At 42.3% G+C, this 18,740-nt stretch overlaps 1 protein-coding gene across 1 annotated transcript; it reads left to right on the forward strand.

Moving 5' to 3' along the window:
• The first annotated feature begins 12,885 nt into the window (after positions 1-12,885).
• On the forward strand, positions 12,886-18,432 carry lamtor5 (late endosomal/lysosomal adaptor, MAPK and MTOR activator 5). The gene is made up of 4 exons (XM_039007814.1): positions 12,886-13,030; positions 13,118-13,179; positions 16,476-16,593; positions 17,379-18,432. The coding sequence occupies exons 1-4, from the start codon at positions 12,996-12,998 to the stop codon at positions 17,437-17,439; spliced, it is 276 nt and encodes a 91-aa protein (XP_038863742.1). The 5' UTR covers positions 12,886-12,995; the 3' UTR covers positions 17,440-18,432.
• The last annotated feature ends 308 nt before the right edge of the window (positions 18,433-18,740 follow it).

Raw genomic sequence — 18,740 nt, forward strand, 5'->3', positions numbered from 1 at the left:
GGACGCAGCCCAGGATCTCTGTAGACTAGACTGCCCTTTAAATGGGACGCAGCCCAGGATCTCTGTAGACTAGACTGCCCTTTAAATGGGACGCAGCCCAGGATCTCTGTAGACTAGACTGCCCTTTAAATGGGACGCAGCCCAGGATCTCTGTAGACTAGACTGCCCTTTAAATGGGACGCAGCCCAGGATCTCTGTAGACTAGACTGCCCTTTAAATGGGACGCAGCCCAGGATCTCTGTAGACTAGACTGCCCTTTAAATGGGATAGAGAGGTACAGTATAGCATGACAATATTCATGACAAAATGCCATATTGTGTGACACATATCATATACGAGTGTGATGACTCATTGTGAGTTAAAGGTCAATCAAGGGACCGTCTGTAGACAGATATGTGCAGTGCTGATTGATATACAGTAACTAATAGCAGTTAAGACACCCATTCCTTTTCACCAACTCCCTCTGGCCGTAATGTGGACGAGGATGGACTATCTGTGTGTGTGGGCGGAGGGGGTGAAGAGGGGTGTGTATGTGTGATGGTAATGGACAGGGAGGTGTCAATAGGATATGCAGGTTTCTGATTTAGGGACCTAGAGAGGGATGAGAGGAGAGGAAGTATACCCCATGGGTTAGTCAGCACCACATTACCCAGAATGCTGTGTAGCAGGTGATGGATTTCTCTGAAGGACCCCTGGCTACATAATTACATTCCCTTGTTTCTGCCGTGTCAGCAGAAGAGAAGCAGCAGGCTTCTGAGAACCGATAGGACAGAAATCATCCAGAGAGCCCTGTCCTGCCTGGCTTGGGTAAAGTATACTAGACACCTTTATGGGGGAAAATACAGCAATATGATGAGAGAAGACTAAATACTTCCACCTCTCCTATCAGAGTCATTAGTTCATATATTTTGGTCCTGTTCATATGTAGCTCGTTTTTGGTCGTAGGTTCAGGAATGGCTGAAGAATTGCAACATTTACCTGGAGCTAACTCTGCAGATAACACTACTGGGTGATCTGAAAAGTCAATTGATCAATAATATAATAATACTTTTGGCAAAAATATTTTATCTTTAATTTACAATCTGTAGAAACTATGAGAATAGAAAGGTTCAGTACTTTTGTGAAACATCACAGCACAGTTGAAAATGATATGGCAAATAGAAATCCAATATGGATGGTGTTAAGAGATAGATGGGAGGAGTTGAATGGAGCTGGAGAGTGTGACTAATAACAACAAGATAACCAATGTAAAACATACGGTGTCTGTAAAATGTATATAGGTTCAGAACTGTTGTGAAATAGCACAGTTACAAATGTATGGCAAATAGAAATCAAACTGGATGGACATCAGAAATAGATGGGAGAGGTTGAGGGTAGAGGAAGGACAGGACTAAAAACAAACATAATATAACTATTGTAAAATAGATTGTGTCTGTAAAATATATATAAACTCAGCAAAAAAATAAATGTCCTCTCACTGTCATCTGCGTTTATTTTCAGCAAACTTAACATATGTAAATATTTGTATGAACATAACAAGATTCAACAACTGAGACATAAACTGAACAAGTTCAGTGACTAACAGAAATGGTATAATGTGTCCCTGAACAAACGGGGGGTCAAAATCAAAAGTAACAGTCAGTATCTGGTGTGGCCACCAGCTGCATTTAAGTACTGCAGTGCATCTCCTCCATGGACTGCACCAGATTTGCCCGTTCTTGCTGTGAGATGTTACCCCACTCTTCCATCAAGGCACCTGCAAGTTCACAGACATTTCTGGGGGGAATGGCCCTAGAATTCACCCTCCTATCCAACAGGTCCCAGACGTGCTCAATGGGATTGAATCCGGGCTCTTCGCTGGCCATGGCAGAACACTGACATTCCTGTCTTGCAGGAAATCACGCACAGAACGAGCAGTATGGCTGGTGGCATTGTCAGGGTCATGTCAGGATGAGCCTGCAGGAAGGGTACCACATGAGGGAGGAGGATGTCTTCCCTGTAACGCACAGTGTTCAGATTGCCTGCAATGACAATGACAACAAGCTCATTCCGATGATGCTGTGACACACCGCCCCAGACCATGACGGACCCTCCACCTCCTCCATCAATCCCGCTCCAGAGTACAGGCCTCGGTGTAACGCTCATTCCTTCAACGATAAACGCGGATCCGACCATCACCCCTGGTGAGACAAATCCGTGACTCGTCAGTGAAGAGCACTTTTTGCCAGTCCTGGCTGGTCCAGCGACGGTGGGTTTGTTCCCATAGGCAACGTTGTTGCCGGTGATGTCTGGTGAGGACCTGCCTTACAACAGGCCTACAAGCCCTCAGTCCAGCCTCTCTCAGCCTATTGCAGACAGTCTGAACACTGATGGAGGGATTATGCCTTCCTGGTGTAACCTCGGGCAGTTGTTGTTGCCATCCTGTACCTGTCCCGCAGGTGTGACGTTTGGATGTACCGATCCTGTGCAGGTGTTGTTACACGTGGTCTGCCACTGCGAGGACGATCAGCTGTCCGTCCTGTCTCCCTGTAGCGCTGTCTTAGGCGTCTCACAGTACGGACATAGCAATTTATTGCCCTGGCCACATCTGCAGTCCTCATGCCTCCTTGCATCATGCCTAAGGTACGTTCACCCAGATGAGCAGGGACCCTGGGCATCTTTCTTTTGGTGTTTTTCAGAGTCAGTAGAAAGGCCTCTTTAGTGTCCTAAGTTTTCATAACTGTGACCTTAATTGCCTACCATCTGTTAGTGTCTTAACGACCATTCCACAGGTGCATGTTCATTAATCAAGCATGAGGAACCGTGTTTAAACCCTTTACAATGAAGATCTGGGAATTTTATTTATCAATTTTTATGAATTATTTTTGAAAGACAGGGTCCTGAAAAAGAAACATTAATTTTTTTGCTGAGTATAGAATGTATCAGCTGGAAGTAGAAGCCTAAGTGTTGCTGTTTATTGGTTTACTCCAATTAGGGGAGGGGTGGTAGGGGTAGGGGAATATGATAAAGGAAAATATATTTTAAAAAGAGATGTGTATATATATGTATGTGTATTAGTATGTATGTATGTATGTATGTATGTATATAAATATATATATTTTCCCAAAAAAACATATTGGAAATGATGCAGACAATTACATTGATGGAAGCTACAATCTATCTGCAGTATTAAATCTGATCTACCCCCTAAAAAAAACAAAAAGAGAGACAGATAGATTTTTTTGGTACATACTTTATACATACTTTAACCTTTCTGGTAAGAAATAGTTATAATTGCAGAGGTTTACTCACTTTTAAGGACAAAAGCTCAAGTAGATTTTTGGTAGATTTCTTTCATATTATGAAGAAAACAAAAAGTGGGGCAATAGGGCTTGAAATGACTGAACTGCTTTCTAAATATAGTTACAATTAAATTATAAACGACTTACGATAAGATTTCACATTTCTTATAACTGTAAAATAAATATGATCATACTTAATGACAGTACAATATTGGCCCCATTTCATATTACTGACAAAAGAGACTTTTCTCCTAAATGCCCACTGAGCGGCACTGAGACACCACTCAAATGTTTGCCCTAACCCTAACCCTAAACCTAACCCTAAACCCTAAACCTAACCCTAAACCCTAAACCCTAACCCTAACCCTAACCTAAACCTAACCCTAAACCTAAACCTAACCCTAACCATAAACCTAACCCTAACCATAAACCTAACCCTAAACCTAACCCTAAACCCTAAACCTAACCCTAACCCCTAACCCCTAACCCTAACCCTAACCCTAACCATAACCCTAACCCTAACCCTAACCCTAACCATAAACCTAACCATAACCCTAAACATAACCCTAACCCTAACCCTAAACCTAACCCTAAACCTAAACCTAATCCTAAACCTAACCCTAACCCTAAACCTAACCCTTTACGCACAAAGTGATTTAGTCCTTCTGTGATGAGGAGAAAGTGGTCTTGTTTAAATTCTATGAAATTATTTTGTCTTTTTTCATGTTGAGAACTCTAAATCTGACCTGAGAATATCACAAGATTGCTGAATTCGCTAAACTGTCCCCTTTAATATGCCGCAGGCTGGGCTAGTCTGCTCAGAGGGAGAGCAAATTGATTCTTTGTCTGGATAGGCCAGAAAATGTGACACATTGCTCCCTATGCAAATGTGGAGTCTGAAACCTGACACTTCAAGTCAGTTCTACTGAGAGAGTGGAAACAGAAAGCTGACAGATGGGTCTTTCTGACACTATAAGGCCCGGGACCCTACGATGTTCACAGAGAGCTTTGTACACCAAAATGCCACTCGGAACTGGTCCAGAACCACCCATTAGTCCCCCATATAGGGGACTTAACATCTAATTAAAATCACAAACTTTACTTAATTTTAACACACCTAACACACATCAGCCAGTGCCTGAGCATTGAATCAACCAAGTTGTTAGTGACCAGGACCTTTAAAAGGTCCAATATGCAGGAATCGATCAGCCATTTCCTGGTTGCTAAAATTCTAATAGTTTGTCTAATGTCAATTTATGTGGCAAAACAAGCAGTCATTGTGTAGAGAATCCTTGTACCATCTAAACCTGCTGTGAAATATATTTTCCATAACCAAAAATATTGTGTTTTCAGGTGTTTGAAGCTGGTGTACAAAACTGAAAGTGAAAAATGCAAAACTGAAACTTAAGAATGGAAAGCATAGGATTAACATAGAACAGATATACCACTTCTTAGACTTGATTTCATTGAGAAGGACGGATCTATAACTTACATTTCTATGTGAATTTGGTCAGGTCGCCCAAAAAAAGTCACATATTGCAGTTTTAACTAAAAGACATCAGTGGCAACAACCATTTAGACAACTTAGCTGTAACCTTGTCCACCAGACCCGCCCAGTTTCTCTCTTAAACTCTGAGGTCCCCAAGAACACCCCCAAAGAACTTCATCCCTGCTCTGCCCCACTGTATCCCCCCCCCCCCCCCCCCCCAGAAAGACTAGGAGACCATTCTCTGGCCCATCCCCATAAATCAGACCCTCACTCTTCTCCCAGTTCACCTTAGCTGATGCCAGTATATGCCAGTGAAACCTCGGATTGGAGCGGCAACCCTGTTACAGCTCCAATTACTGACATAAAACCTACATAGCCTCGCTGCACTAATCCTCTTGCCTGGCTACCCAGACTTCTTGCTCCGGCCAAAATACCCCAACCCCCCCACTAATGGGAAGACCTCCAAAACAAGGCCGACGAAGAACTTAACTCTATCCCCAAACAAGGCAACCCTGATCAAGATAATGAAACTCTAGTAGACAGTTTAATGCGGCTAAAGAATCCATACCAAACTCTAAATCATTCAGAAAGGGCAAGGCTGTCCCCCGGTGGTCAAGTGAGTGCCATACAGCTGTCAAGGCGAGAAACTGAGCCTTTAAAGAACTGATTGAGCATCAAAGAAAAAGAGCAATAGCAAGAATAATCATACGGTAAAACAGACTTATTGGAGAAAGTACTGTGACATCACACTTATTGGAGAAAGTACTGTGACATCACACTTATTGGAGAAAGTACTGTGGCAATACACTATAGACTGCTGTAGGCTCTACACTATAGACTGCTGTAGGCTCTACACTATAGACTGCTGTAGGCTCTACACTATAGACTGCTGTAGGCTCTAAACTATAGACTAAGGGCTATACACTACATTTTCAGCAATGTTATGAGACTTTATGTCGGAGTATACTTATGTCCTGACGAGGGTTGCAAAGGGTCGGAAACTTTCTGGTAAATTTCCAGAATTTTCCATGGGAAGTTAGGCCTGGGAATTTGAGGAATTTTGCTTATATTCATCAAAAAAGTTAGCTTATAACAGTCAACCTATTTTTCTGGGATACACATAAGGCAATTCTAGGTCTTGTGGCATATTTTGGTTAAACTATCCCCAATTCAATGGAATTGCAACTCTCTGCATGCACAGTGCATTCTTCCATCACATGTGCAGTGCACTCTCATCACATGTACAGCTGATTCTCAAGATCTTGCACACTAATGAGATGCTATTGAGCCCACACTACTACACTGTCTGAGCCAAGGACTACATGCTTTCTGGTAAGTTTTGATTACAATACTGGTTGGGGTGAATATATTTTATATGACATATGATTTTTTGTTAACTAGTAAATAGTAGCCTACAGCAAAGTGTGTTGAAATCATTTCTAACTTGTTAACAATTTCTGCTAGTTCGTTTTTGCTACCATGTGGGGTTTTGCTTGCTTGAGCCTGCTAACTGAGGAGTGTTAATTCACCTGTTTCCATACATGTTTCATTTTAAAACATTTATCTTACAAAGGAGTTGTTTAATCTAACTGCTTAACTATTTATCTGTACATGGAATTGTATATATATTTTTTATTATACAAATGTTTTCTAATCTTTACAGGAGAATGGCACGGGCACTATCTGATGTGTGGAGACATTTCACTGCAGCTAATGTAGAAGGAAAAGCTGTGTACATTTGCAAATACTGTGCCAAATCATATGTGAAGAATGCAACAATGATGCAGAATCATCTGGCCAGGTGCATAAAGTTCCCTTAGCGCTCACAACAAGCAACCTCTGACAAAAGTCCTTCTACTTCTATTCGAGGTAAAAATGATGAATCAGACACCTTATCGATAGCAACAGCTCATGGTCCTCCTGGAATCAGAAGTTCTTTTGACTCAATGGAGGAACGTAATCAGAGAAATGCTGATGAATGTCTTGCTCGAGCTGCGTATGCAACTGGTTCACCTCTGATGCTCACAGACAATGTGTATTGGAAGAGATGTCTGAATGTTCTTCACCCAGCATACACCCCTCCAACCAGACATGCTTTACCTACTCATTTGCTGGATGCAGAGTTCAACAGAGTTCAAGTGAAGGTCAAGCAAAACATAGAGAAAGCAGACTGTATTGCAATCATCTCTGATGGGTGGTTGAATGTTCGTGGGCAAGGAATAATTAACTACATCATCTCCACCCCTCAACCAGTATTCTACAAAAGCACAGACACAAGGGACAACAGACACACCGGTCTCTACATTGCAGATGAGCTGAAGGCAGTCATCAATGACCTTGGACCACAGAAGGTATTTGCACTGGTGACAGACAATGCTGCGAACATGAAGGCTGCTTGGTCTAAAGTGGAGGAGTCCTACCCTCACATCACACCCATTGGCTGTGCTGCTCATGCATTGAATCTGCTCCTCAAGGACATCATGGCACTGAAAACAATGGATACACTCTAGAAGAGAGCCAAGGAAATGGTTAGGTATGTGAAGGGTCATCAAGTTATAGCAGCAATCTACCTCACCAAGCAAAGTGAGAAGAATAAGAGCACCACATTGAAGCTGCCCAACAACACCCGTTGGGGTGATGTTGGCATCATGTTTGACAGTCTCCTGGAGGGGAAGGAGTCTCTCCAAGAAATGGCCATATCACAGTCTGCCAATATGGACAGCCCCATCAAGAGGATCCTCCTGGATGATGTATTTTGGGGGAGAGTGCTAAGCATCCTGAACCTCCTGAAACCTATAGCAGTAGCCATTGCACAGATTGAGGGAGACAATGCCATCCTGTCTGATGTTCAGACTCTACTTGCAGATGTAAGAGAAGAAATCCGTACTGCCCTGCCCACTTCACTGTTGATCCAAGCAGAGGAAACTGCAGTTCTGAAATACATAAAATAGCGTGAAGACTTCTGCCTGAAGCGGCAGGTAGCCTAGTGGTTAGAACATTGGACTAGTAACCGAAAGGTTGCTAGATTGAATCCCCCGAGCTGACAAGGTAAAAATCTGTTGTTCTGCTCCTGAACAAGGCAGTTAACCCAATGACCGTCATTGTAAATAAGAATTTGTTCTTAACTGACTTGCCTAGTTAAAAAAAGGTTAAATAAAAAAAAGCTCATACACACCGCAGTGTACATGTTGGACCCCAAGTATGCTGGCAAGAGCATCCTGTCTGGTGTAGAGATCAACAAGGCCTATGGCGTCATCACTACCATGTCTCTCCACCTTGGCCTGGATGAGGGCAAGGTTCTTGGCAGTCTGGCGAAGTACACTTCCAAGCAAGGGCTTTTGGATGGAGATGCAATATGGCAGTCGTGCCAACATATCTCATCAGCCACCTGGTGGAAGGGACTTTGTGGATCTGAGGCTCTTTCCCCTGTTGCCTCCATCATCCTCTAAATCCCACCAACATCAGCCGCCTCAGAGCGCAACTGGTCCTTGTTTGGGAACACACACACCAAAGCACGCAACAGGCTGACCAATACAAGGGTTGAAAAATTGGTGGCCATCTGGGCAAATTTGAGGCTTTTTGAGCCTGACAACGAGCCATCCTCAACAAGGTTGGAAAGTGAGTGAAGATGAGGCCTCAGAGTCTGATGTTCAAGAGGTGGACATTGAGGAGGTCCAGGGAGAAGACATGGAAGCCTGAGAGGAAGACAACCGAAGCTTTAGTTTCTAGACTATCATTTTACAGATGTATGTTGAAAACATTTTTAGGAGATGCGATGGATCATTGGGGATCATTCAATATTCCCTTTCTTTTGGTGAGCAGTGAAATCATCCCATGTGAAGAGTAAATTCGTAACTAAATTGTTTTTTTGTTTTTTTTTCTATTGGAAGGATTTAATCATTTGCAATTATTTCTACTTACGATAAGGTAAAAGGTTTATGTTTCTGTCTCCATATGATACGGTAAATATATCCAATGCAAAAAAACATCTACATTTAAATTGTATTCATTTGCATATATTTCTGTTAATTCCCATATTTTCCTGTTAATTCCAACGGAAAGTTTCCACCTCTGAATATTCCCCAAAATGTTGCAACCCTAGTCCTGACTGAAGCCCAGTGACTCATCCTCTGGTGTCTTGGCTTTGTGATGGGAGAGTGTGCGCCATGCTGACATTCTGCTGGAGGTCAAAGTCTATTTCCTTTTGTGGCACTTCTTTCAAATCGCCATTCATTCCTGCTGCCAATCATCACTCCGTATTCCTGCGAGACAGTTGATGAAAAGAATCTGGTTCAACTTGGGTTACGGTCCGTTTTCTTAGAACTTGTCTACGTGACATAATGGGTGATCTCTAAGAAACTGATAAAGACCCAACCTGCCAATGGATATGCATGCACGCATGAACAAAGAATTGGTGATGAATGTATTATTATCAAATGAAGCTTCTAGGGGTTCATGTTTAGTAGTAATCTCACAGGACACAGGAGAGGAAGACATTATCATAGCTTATTCAAGTTATACATCAAATGGATGGGGAGAAATGTGTATACTATATACGGTTTATCTCAATAAAATTACACTTTCTAAATAGGAAGAATGATATGATATTTATTTTAAACCTTGCATTAGTACATATTGTAGGCTTCTCATTAATGCATGAAATCAATGTGCGAAGTAGGGCCTACATGAATATTGCCTTCATAAATGACATTCTATTTCCATGATATTATAGAGCCCATTATATGAGGGAGATTCAAACTGAATCCTGAGATGAGAGTTCATAACAACACAAAGACAAAGAGAGAGAGAGAGAGAGAGAGAGAGACATTGTTGCCGTGGCCACAGCAGGAAGTTAGCTTGGCCGTCCTGCTGCTTTTGTCCAGATAACAATCAACATCCCTTTTGAAATATTTGCCAGACACTTCTGTTGAGCTGAATAGAGTAGGTGTTTTTATAGCACCGTGATAAGGACACAGATTGGTGGTGGCTCAGATATGATCCTATCATAGAGGATATACCAAACATCCTGTCCATCACCTGTTGAGAGTCAAGACATCACTGTCAGATGTGAGATGGGCTTAATAAGAAATGTTTGTAAAATTACATATATGGTGATGATTGTGGTAGAAGAAGCAGACTGTAGCATACACCAGGTTAATTGTTTATACAGTAAAACATACACTGAGTAAACAAAACATTTAGAAGTCAATGTTAGGAAGGTGTTCCAAATTATAAAAAATAAAAATAAACTTTATTTAACAAGGAAAGTCAGTTGAGAACAAATTCTTATTTACAATGACGGCCTACCCTGGCCAAACCTGGACGACGCTGGGCCAATTGTGCGCCCCCCTTGGGACTCCCAATCACAGCCGGATGTGATACAGCCTGGAATCTAACCAGGGACTGTAGTGACGCCTCTTGCACTGAGATGCAGTGCCTTAGACCGCTGTGTCACTCAGAAGCAAATGTTTGGTATACTCATTGTCCGTTTCATATATACGTCAAAACACTTCTTTCATGTTAAGAGATTCATTTGTTAAAGTTGAGATGCTGAGAGGAGACTTTATAATGTTGCAAATGCACTAAACAAGTGATGGGATTTCAGTCTTGACCCGCAACAGGTAACCCTCATTGACTCTTGTTTTAAGTCACGTCTTCGTCAGAGGCATTGGCGTGGATCAGAAAACCAGTCAGTATCTGGTGTGACCAACATTTGCCTCATGTAGCACAACACATCTCCTTCACATAGAGTTCATCAGGCTGTTGATTGTGGCCTGTGGAATGTTGTCCCACTCCTCTTCAATGGCTGTGCGAAGTTGCTGGATGTTAGCGGGAATTGGAACACACTGTCGTACACGTCGATCCAGAGCATTCCAAACATGCTCAATGGGTGACATGTCTGAGTATGCAGGCCATGGAAGAACTGAGACATTTTCAGCTTCCAGGAATTGTGTACAGATTCTTGCGACATGGGGCCATACATCATCATGCTGAAACATGAGGTGATGGTAGCGGATGAATGGCACGACAATGGGCCTCAGGATCTCGTCACGGTATCTCTGTGCATTCAAATTGCCATCGATAAAATGCAATTGTGTTTGTTGTCTGTAGCTTATGCCTCCCCATACCATAACCCCACCGCCACCATGGGGCACTCTGCTCACAATGTTGATATCAGCAAATCGCTCGCCAACAAGACGCCACACACGTTGTCTGCGGTTGTGAGGCCGGTTAGACGTCCTGACAACTTCTCTAAAACGACGTTGGAGGCAGCTTATGGTAGAGAAAATAACATTCAATTCTCTGGCAACAGCTCCGGTGGACATTCCCGCAGTCAACATGCCAATTGCATGCTCCCCCAAAACTTGAGAACTCTGTGGCATGTGACTAAACTGCACATTTTAGAGTGGCCTTTTATTGTCCCCTGCACAAGGTGCACTTGTGTAATGATCATGCTGTTTAATCAGCTTCTTAACCCTTTGGATGCTGTCTACCATATCGTGCTTTGCTTTATCACAGGTGACTGTTTTTGTACTCACCAACGCATCCTGTATCAAAAGGTTGGCTGTTCCTCATTAAAGTCCCGTAGATCACTTCACTATTCCCTTTTTGTTTACAAAGCTCTACTACACAAGCTTCCAACTTACTTACCTTTGTTGTTAAAATATAAAAACATGAGGTACCAAACCCGTTGATTAACTCTTGAGGTTCCTCGGGTTTCCAAACTAGTGAAGTCCTCTTTTAGTTTTAAAGCACCTCATTGCTGGAACCAACTACAAAATACATTACAATTGGATGTTCTGGTGCCGCTCGGGCAATTTAAAATATTGATTGGGAACCTTCTTTTTGAGGACTGTAATTGTTTTTCTTGAATATTTATGCTGTGCTGTATTTTACTGGTTTTATATTGTATTTGATTTTTGAAATTGTATATGCAGGACTCCCTTGTGAAAGAGACCCTGGTCTCAATGCTGACTCCCTGCTTAAATAACGGTAAAAATGTAGTGTAAATTAAATCTGTTATCTAGGCTGCAGTCAATCCGTCAGGGTGGTTGATGGCACTGCAATCCCAGAGAGCTCTTCTCGTTTTGCTTACTGTAGCTAAATGCACAGTGGCAGCCAGGCTGTAATTCAGGGTGGGACATACACAGTAAGCTATTTATAGAAAAGGGTAAAATATGAGTTTGGAATCATTTTCACCAGGTGAATCACTCTGGGATGCCGATTTTGTTTATTTATCAATCACTTATGGCCTAGTTCAGGGGTATTCAACCTTAGGTCTGCGGTACTCCAGGGGGTCAGCGATTTTTATTTATTTATTTAAAATGGGAAATGTTTTTATTTTATTTCAATGTTTTTATGAATATCGATAGCAGAATAAATGCATTTTGAATGACATACCTGCAGTAGAAAAATATGAAAGAATATAGTTTAAAGAAGATATTCTCAACCACTTCTAAATTCTTTTTGTGCAAATTACACTCATTGTAGCTAATTACACTCACTGGCCAACCAGTAGTGGGGGGAAAAATGCTGCTGGTCAGCTTTCTTGTCTTGGACATACATTTTTACCAACACATGGCTAACCTTTGTTTAACCAGCTAAACAGCTGCTATTTGCAAAAATGCGTTTGGAGATGCCTTTCCAGCAATAGGCTATGTTCGAGTTTACACTTCCTCTTCCAATTATAATGTGGAGACTACCAAATCTATTACATTTTTAAAATGTTCATTATTATGTCTACTTTTCCTTGACACCGTCATTCACCTGATAACAAGACAAGACATGTGATCAACATTTTTCTTGCTAAAATGAGGTGGGGTCCCTGGGTCACCAGTTTGCCTGGGTGGTGGTCCCTAAGCAAGAAAAGCTTGAAGACCCCTGGCCTAGTTTGTAAAGGATAGCCACTTACCAAAAATATAGTAAATTGTTGACATTGTACATCTATTGCTTTTGGAAGAAAAAAACAACAACTGTTCTTATGTTGCTTTACCACCGATGTCTGTTGAAATGTATTAACATTGTGTGATTTCTCCCCCTCCTTTCCCATTACAGAAAAAAAACAGAAGGAATCGCGGTTGGTGTAATTTAGCCTTCGCGGTTTCCGTAGGAATGCGTATCACGTGAGTTCGAGAAAAGTCAGGAAGCAGACAAGCGCAAACAATTTATTGTACAAATATCAAATGTATTAACTGCACGTTAACTCGATTTAGGCTTTTGTTATCATGGAGTCGACCCTCGAGCAACATCTTGATGATACGTAAGTGATTATTTGATCGAGACTCGTACAAAACCGTTACATTTTGTGTAAACTTTCCTGAAATGTGTATCCATATCGTTTTGATAGCATGAAGAATCCAGCCATTGTCGGAGTTCTCTGCACGGACCAACAGGGACATATTCTAGGCTGTAAGTAAAGTTAGACCAATTTCTTGTTGTTTTCATTATTTATCTTATTATTCAGCAGGCAAACATTTGACTGACAACCGCACGCAGTCGTCATCATCGTGGGTGTTTGAAAAGTGTGAAAATATCCCCTTGAAATGGCAGTAACTACAAATATTAGACAATGCAATAAGTAAAATGGATAGTAGCTATAGCCCACGTTTGTTCTCTGGTAGGGGGTAAATCCATTTGAATTCAATCACTTTTTGACAGCACCCCTCTTTGATTTGAACGAAACCTTACATACATATTGTAACGACCCTGGGTTTATAAGCGCGGAAATCGACTCTGCCGCTTGAGCATGCTTTTGCGGCACAGTCGATAGCGCGCCGGACCTCGGGCTAGAAGGTCGAGGGTTCGAGACCTGCTCCCTGCCTGTTTCATTACAATATTTTACCATTGTAGAATTGCTAATAGTGACATTTTGGACCTGAATAACAAAACACTCAAGATAACTGTGTACAAAGTACACTTATTTTGCATAGCCCAATAATGTACTCCTAAAGATGTGTAGGCGAGCAAACCATTACTCCTTAAAGGTAGACTCAGCGACATGAAATAGATGCAGAAGGTAAACAGCATAGTGTGGCAATTTCCACAACTAGGAGTTGTGGAAATAATGCCACAACTACTTCTCTGCTATTTTGCTGCCCTGGCAACCACGCCGTGAACGAAGTCATGCATCTCATTCATCTCAATAGTTGCTCGTTGCAATGTCATCTCGTGAAGTCTACCTTGGATCTCATGTTATTTTCAGAGATAGACTGGCTCTGGCAGCCAAAACATCCAAATACTCCATCTAAACGTGAATCAATTCTCAATAGTGATACTGTTCTATAAACATAAAGCCCTCTTTCATATCACGTCAAAATAATTTAAAATGCAAAATACACACTTACTGTTTTAACCGGCTTTATCACAGTTGCAGCCGATTGTATTGTTCTATTCCAACACGTTTCTGGTGGCATTCTTCCGTTACACACACACACGTGTCAGGAGCATGCTATAGCGCATTAGCACAGGTGATCGCCTCTCTTCTGTTGGTCTTCCGTAAGCATATGCCGTAACATGGAGATATGGCCGTGTGGGAACACTAGCCCTATAAAGGTGTGTAGTAATTGAACATTTTAGTTAAAAATATACACTGCTCAAAAAAATAAAGGGAACACTTAAACAACACAATGTAACTCCAAGTCAATCACACTTCTGTGAAATCAAACTGTCCACTTAGGAAGCAACACTGATTGACAATAAATTTCACATGCTGTTGTGCAAATGGAATAGACAAAAGGTGGAAATTATAGGCAATTAGTAAGACACCCCCAAAAAAGGAATGGTTCTGCAGGTGGTGACCACAGACCACTTCTCAGTTCCTATGCTTCCTGGCTGATGTTTTGGTCACTTTTGAATGCTGGCGGTGCTTTCACTCTAGTGGTAGCATGAGACGGAGTCTACAACCCACACAAGTGGCTCAGGTAGTGCAGTTCATCCAGGATGGCACATCAATGCGAGCTGTGGCAAAAAGGTTTGCTGTGTCTGTCAGCGTAGTGTCCAGAGCATGGAGGCGCTACCAGGAGACAGGCCAGTACATCAGGAGACGTGGAGGAGGCCGTAGGAGGGCAACAACCCAGCAGCAGGACCGCTACCTCCGCCTTTGTGCAAGGAGGAGCACTGCCAGAGCCCTGCAAAATGACCTCCAGCAGGCCACAAATGTGCATGTGTCTGCTCAAACGGTCAGAAACAGACTCCATGAGGGTGGTATGAGGGCCCGACGTCCACAGGTGGGGGTTGTGCTTACAGCCCAACACCGTGCAGGACGTTTGGCATTTGCCAGAGAACACCAAGATTGGCAAATTCGCCACTGGCGCCCTGTGCTCTTCACAGATGAAAGCAGGTTCACACTGAGCACATGAGCACATGTGACAGACGTGACAGAGTCTGGAGACGCCGTGGAGAATGTTCTGCTGCCTGCAACATCCTCCAGCATGACCGGTTTGGCGATGGGTCAGTCATGGTGTGGGGTGGCATTTCTTTGTGGGGCCGCACAGCCCTCCATGTGCTCGCCAGAGGTAGCCTGACTGCCATTAGGTACCGAGATGAGATCCTCAGACCCCTTGTGAGACCATATGCTGACACATGCACATTTGTGGCTCTGGCAGTGCACCTCCTTGCACAAAGGCGGAGGTAGCGGTCCTGCTGCTGGGTTGTTGCCCTCCTACGGCCTCCTCCACGTCTCCTGATGTACTGGCCTGTCTCCTGGTAGCGCCTCCATGCTCTGGACACTACGCTGACAGACACAGCAAACCTTTTTGCCACAGCTCGCATTGATGTGCCATCCTGGATGAACTGCACTACCTGAGCCACTTGTGTGGGTTGTAGACTCCGTCTCATGCTACCACTAGAGTGAGAGCACCGCCAGCATTCAAAAGTGACCAAAACATCAGCCAGGAAGCATAGGAACTGAGAAGTGGTCTGTGGTCACCACCTGCAGAATCACTCCTTTTTTGGGGGTGTCTTGCTAATTGCCTATAATTTCCACCTTTTGTCTATTCCATTTGCACAACAGCATGTGAAATTTATTGTCAATCAGTGTTGCTTCCTAAGTGGACAGTTTGATTTCACAGAAGTGTGATTGACTTGGAGTTACATTGTGTTGTTTAAGTGTTCCCTTTTATTTTTTTGAGCAGTGTATATATTTCTCGCTGATATGAAAGATATGTTCCTTTTATGTTTTGAAAAACCGCACAGCAAGCGATGCGTGTCCACGTTTAGACCGAGCGTCAGGTTTATTAACAAAAGTCACCTGGGAAGAAGACGCCTTCATCCATAGGCACTAAAGGTAGTTAGCGTCTATCAATGGGGTAACTCCACCATACCATGAGACATGTCTTTATCACTGGAAAAAGATAAACGGTTGATGGATAGAATTTAAATGTTTATAAACAGGGTTGTCAAACTATTTCATATTTATGTTTTATAGTAAACATGTCATTTTTTTAACCTTAAATGTAAATGATCTAAAAACATGTCAAATCCCCCCCCAAAAATGGTCATATTCACATGCCGGTATGTTGAAGCTTAGACCCTATTTTACATCATCTGAGGTTTTGTGTTGTGCCCGCTATTGAATACAGGGCCTAGCTAATGTATCAGGCCCACTTTTGATACTAGTGAACATACCACAGCCTCAGCCTACATTTTGCTCTGTTCTTCCATATGACTGAATCTGAGTCTACTTTGTCTTCTTGTGTTTATTTCAGGTCGTGGCTCTCTGTCTGATGAGCATGGTGGAGTGGTGTCTGTACTGGCCAGACAGGTAGCCTCTCTCACCAAAGACCCTACAGACAGCCCCACAGTGTGTCTGGAGTCAGATTCAGGGTGAGGAACCACATCCAATCAGGAGTCAATATTAGGGGCGAGTTCCTTTTTGCATCGTTTGGTGCCTCGGGTTGGTAGAGATTTCAAAATGAACTCACCTTAGTTATATAACCAGTTTAACTGGTCCAGTTACTATTTACAAATAGAGTTTCTAGCTCCTTCCTCTTTGCCACTTGTATGGATCGTAAACTATTGGATAGATAATGATGCGAAGTCTGCCCAGCCTTTCCATCAGAGGGAAAGGCCTGACATATTATCATGTTGCTGATACCTTTGCAAGTTTTTCCACATCTACATGGCGGGCATAGGTAGGAACTAGGGGTGGATTTGTGTGGACTCAACTGGGAGCTTATCTGCAAAGTGCATGTCTTGTTGTCTAGTTAGGTTTTCTTTGACTGTGCTGCCACCTTGTGGACATCATAGGTATGTGCACAGCTTCATATAGTTCCCTGAACTTCACCTTTACATTGCACTGTGCATATCTGAGCAGTCAAAAGAACTCATTTGAAACTATGTTCAAGACATAGGCATAAAACACTGATCCCCAGTGGGCAACATGCTATATTTATAATGATGGACAGCTTAAATGGGAAAACATCATATGGCAGCATCCTGTGGATTCAAATTACACCATGACATGCTGCCTATGGTATTTAATGGCATGTCGAGCAGAGCCAGAGTTGGTCAGTTTCTGCTGATCTAGGATCAGTTTTGTAGTTTAAGTAATGTCTTGATTGAAATGCAATTGATTGGCCACAGGCCATATTGTTTTTTCCCCCCCACAGGAATATTCTAGTGAGAGCACATGGAACCATCACAGTAGCTGTTCATAAGATGTCGTCATGAAGTCGCCTGATGAAGATGGAGGAGTCTGTTTATGTTTGTGAAGCTGTTTGTTCACTAATGCTAAATAATCCCACACAATACTGCCCTACCAAGCAAAAAAGGGCAGTAACTGCTTGGAACTGAGAAAAATGGCTTTTATTTACCTTGGTTTAGCAGTTACTGCTAACATGACCCCCATTTTCTCCAAAACGCAATACAATGGAGGCAGGATACTTGTCCACATGATTAAGCATGGATTTAGTGTGACCAAATGAGCAGTTATTGCTGTTTTGCTTGGTAGAGCAGAATACATGGTCTGGATCTAGGAGGTCACATGCAGGTGTTAGAAGATTCCATTTCTTCTTCTTCAACTGTCTGTTTGGCCAAGAGTCATATTTTATCTGCCTGTTTGGCCAAGAGTCATATTTATCTGCCTGTTTGGCCAAGAGTCATATTTATCTGCCTGTTTGGCCAAGAGTCATATTTATCTGCCTGTTTGGCCAAGAGTCATATTTATCTGCCTGTTTGGCCAAGAGTCATATTTATCTGCCTGTTTGGCCAAGAGTCATATTTATCTGCCTGTTTGGCCAAGAGTCATATTTATCTGCCTGTTTGGCCAAGAGTCATATTTATCTGCCTGTTTGGCCAAGAGTCATATTTATCTGCCTGTTTGGCCAAGAGTCATATTTATCTGCCTGTTTGGCCAAGAGTCATATTTATCTGCCTGTTTGGCCAAGAGTCATATTTATCTGTCTGTTTGGCCAAGAGTCATATTTATCTGTCTGTTTGGCCAAGAGTCATATTTATCTGTCTGTTTGGCCAAGAGTCATATTTAAAAGACGAGTCCATACTATTTGAGTTATGTTTTGTGTAAGTTAATAGGTCTGATCAGTTTTTGTGCCAATATTTGTTGACCTGGCAATTACTTTTTGGGACATTTTTAATCTGCAATCATGTCTGATTTCAAATTCCTGTAGAGATACTGTATTCATATTAAAAGCAATGTAACATCAATATGCAATTTTTCACTTTTGTTATGGTGTCTGTTCTGTAGTAAAAAGCATACTGCCATGTCAGGGAGACTTAGTTATGTCACACTGTACTGGCTGGACTGAGATCCTAGTTTTTAGTGCAATTGTGAAGTATGCCAAATGAATGTACCACTTGTTGGGATACTTGACCTGAGACAGATGAACATTGAGTCCTCATCACAGTTCACTCTCTGAAGTGCTGTCTGTTTTCAAATGACTGGTGTGACACATTTCCCTCTTGTGGGATGAGTAAGTAAACTTGACCTACAAGCCTACAGGAGTTGAACATTG

This window comes from Salvelinus namaycush, chromosome 14 (genome assembly GCF_016432855.1).
Source record: "Salvelinus namaycush isolate Seneca chromosome 14, SaNama_1.0, whole genome shotgun sequence".
Lineage (NCBI taxonomy): Eukaryota > Metazoa > Chordata > Actinopteri > Salmoniformes > Salmonidae > Salvelinus > Salvelinus namaycush.